Raw genomic sequence first — 3,467 nt, 5'->3', positions numbered from 1 at the left:
CCACAACGCCTGGCCATTTTTTGGTTGCAGCCATCGTTGTTGTTTGGTGGGCCTGGGCTGGGGATTCGAACCCGCCACGTTAGGTGTATGTGGCTGACGCCTTAGCCGCTTGAGCCACAGGCGCCGAGCCGTGTACATAGTTTTTGAAAGAGAAGAAATTACTGTGAATTATTTATATAACTTTTAAAGAGAAGGGCTTACTGTTGACAATTTTTTTAAACATCTGTACTGGATTTTGTTATTTTTGTCAACAATTACATCTTGTTATATTGTAAATATAGACCCATTACCAGAGTTTTACTGCAGACTCTCAATTTTTTTTTTTGAGACAGATTCTCACTATGTCACTTTGTGTAGTGTACTCTAGTGTCATAGCTCACAGCAACATGAAACTCTTGGGCTCAAGCGATCCTTTTGCCTCAGATTTTCTATTTTTACTACTGATGGTGTCTTGCTCTTCCTCAGGCTGGTCTCAAACCTGTGACATCAAGCAATCCACCCTCCTCAGCCTTCCTGAGTGCTAGGATTACAGACGTAAACCAGCTTGCCCTGGCAGCATCTATATACCTTGATAAATATTTGTGTTCTCTTCATTTAGAAATACAGTTTTGGTGGATATAGTGTATGTGCTTTCAAGTTTTGTGTTTTTTTGTTTTGTTTTGTTTTTTGGCTCTTTGACTATATCAGCAACTGTTTTTTGATGTGGAAGGTTCGTGTTGATTAATCCACTAGTAATCTGATGAGCATCCTTAGTGATAACACATCTATTTTCTCTTGCTGCTTTCAAGATTCTCTTCTTGAGTGTGACTTTTTTTTAGAGACAGAGTCTCACTTTATTGCCTTCGGGAGAGTGCTGTGGTGTCACAGGTCACAGCAACCTCCAACACCTGGGCTTAGGCAATTCTTTTGCCTCAGCCTCCAGAGTAGGAAGACTGGGATTACAGGGGCCCATCACAATGCCCCACTATTTTTTTGTTGCAGTTCGGCCAGGGCCATGTATAAACCTGCCACATATTTGTGTATATGTGCATACATACTGTATGAATGTATGTGTGTATGTATGTATTTTTTTTTTATTCATTTATTTCAGCCTAAGTAATTGTCACCCTGGGAAGAGTACTGTGTTGTCATAGCTCACAGCATCCTCAATCTTCTGGGCACAAGAGATCTTCTTGCCTCAGCCTCATGAGTTGCTGGGACTAGAGGCGTGTGCCACCATGCTGGAATAATTTTTCTATTTGTGGTAGTTGGGGGGGGGGTTCACTGTTTGGGGTTTTGCTTTTTTTTTTTGAGACAGAGTCTCAAGCTGTCACTCTGGGTAGAGTGCCTAGGTATCACAGGTTACAGCAACCTTCAACTCTTGGGCTTAAGTGATTCTCTTGCCACAGCCAGGAGTAGCTAGGATTACATTTGCCCACCCCTACACCAGGTTAGTTTTTGGTTGATATTGTTTGGCAGGCTGGGGCTATATTCCAACCTTACTTCGCCAGTGTATGTGGCTGGCACCTTAGTGTCTTAAGCTACAGGTGCCAATCCAGATGGGGTCTCATTATTGCTCAGGTTGATTTCAAACACCTGTGCTCTAGTGATCCATTCACCTCAGTGTACTTGAGTTTGTGGATTAAATACTTGATCCAATGCTCTGTCTCTACATTATCTCTACAACTTTTGCTTACTTGTTGTGCTGCATATTCTTGCTTGGTTTTCACACTTCCCCAAAATGCAGTATATACATGCAACATTTATTTATCTTTAAGATAATTGGTGCCTCTCTACTGTATTATGGCATCTTCCTAATGTTCTTAACATGATTTTGCAGATAAAATGTTTAAGGTATATTTACTGGATTCTGAGAAAAAGGGAGTGGCTAAAATTGTTATTCTTTAAATTTCTTTCAGCTCTACCTAATCATTCTACCCAAGACCATTTGCAAGAGCTGGACACAAATATTTTATTTCCAGAGCTGATCCTGAGCAGACATCAAATATGTGGCCCTGAGAATTTAAACTTTACAAACAACTGGGAAGGTGTGTATGAATGTAAGCAGCAGAAAGTATGTTACAGTGGACTTGACAAATGTGTAACAGCTACCCATGGCAAAGTCTTCAGACAGTTGTCAAATCTAAATAGACATAACATGATATATACCTTAGAGAAAACTTTTACATGTGAAAAGTATGGGAAATCCTGTAAGCTCTGCTCACACATCACAGAACATAAGATAACAAATACTGCAGAAAAACAATACAAATGCAAAGAAGGTAGCCAATTCTTCCAATCTTGCTCAACACTCCATACTGGAGAGAAACTCAACAGGTATAAAAATGATGGCAAATGTCTTAGCCACAGATCAAAGTATTATAAACATAAGATTTTGAATACTGGAGAAAAACCTTACAAATATAAAGAATGTGACAAACTTACCAAGAAGTACTCATACATTGATGGCCATAAAAGAATTCATTCCAGAGAAAAACACTACAAATGTCAACACTGTGGCAAAGCTTTTAAACATTACTCAAGCCTTTCTGTACATAAAGTACGTCGTTCTGGAGGCAAATCATACAACCGTGGAGAACCTGGAAAAGCCTTTATCGGGCACGCACTCCTCTCTAGACATCAAAGAATTCATTCTGGAGAGAAACCTTACAAATATCAACAGTGTGGCAAAACCTTTAACCAGTACTCCAGCCTTTCTGTACATCCAAGAATTCATTCTGGACAGAAACCCTACAAATGTCAAGAATGTGGCAAAGACTTTAACGGGCACATGCAACTTTCTGTACATCAAAGAATTCATTTTGGACAGAAACCCTACAAATGTCAAGAGTGTGGCAAAACCTTTAACCAGTACTCAAACCTTTCTAGACATCAAAGAATTCACTCTGGAAAGAAACCCTATAGATGTCAAGAATGTGGCAAAGCCTTTAACCGTTACTCAAGTTTTTTTGTACATCAAAGAATTCACTCTGGAGAGAAACCATGCAAATGTCAAGAATGTAACAAAGCTTTTACCCGACACATGCACCTTTCTAGACATCAAGGAATTCACTCTGGAGAGAAACCCTACAAATGTCAAGAATGTGGCAAAGCCTTTAACTGGCACTCACAACTTTCTGAACATGAAAGAATTCACTCTGGGGAGAAATCCTACAAATGTCAAGAGTGTGGCAATACCTTTAATCACAGTTCATCTCTTACTAAACATAAAAGAATTCACTCTGGAGAGAAACCTTACAAATGTCAAGAATGTGGCAAAACCCTTACCCAGCACTCAGACCTTTCTGTACATCAAAGAATTCATTCTGGAGAGAAACCGTACAAATGTCAAGAATGTGGCAAAGACTTTAAGGTTACTTCATCTCTTACGAGACATCAAAGAATTCACTCTGGAGAGAAACCCTACAAATGTCCAGAGTGTGGCAAAGTATTTAAACAATCCTCACACCTTTCTGCACATCAAAGAA

General features: G+C 39.5%; 1 protein-coding gene across 1 annotated transcript in view; it reads left to right on the top strand.

Moving 5' to 3' along the window:
• The window catches only part of LOC111722730 (zinc finger protein 682-like), an 11,415-nt gene extending 9,000 nt beyond the window's left edge, over positions 1 to 2,415 (top strand). The window contains exons 4-5 of the mRNA XM_023509067.1: positions 1,899 to 2,316; positions 2,409 to 2,415. Of these exons, the coding sequence (XP_023364835.1) occupies positions 1,899 to 2,316; positions 2,409 to 2,415 (425 nt within the window). The remainder of the gene's footprint in view (positions 1 to 1,898; positions 2,317 to 2,408) is intronic.
• The last annotated feature ends 1,052 nt before the right edge of the window (positions 2,416 to 3,467 follow it).

Source organism: Otolemur garnettii, unplaced genomic scaffold (assembly GCF_000181295.1).
Source record: "Otolemur garnettii isolate 467f Iridium unplaced genomic scaffold, OtoGar3 scaffold00335, whole genome shotgun sequence".
NCBI classification, from domain to species: domain Eukaryota; kingdom Metazoa; phylum Chordata; class Mammalia; order Primates; family Galagidae; genus Otolemur; species Otolemur garnettii.
This window is presented reverse-complemented; position numbering and strand designations above follow the sequence as displayed.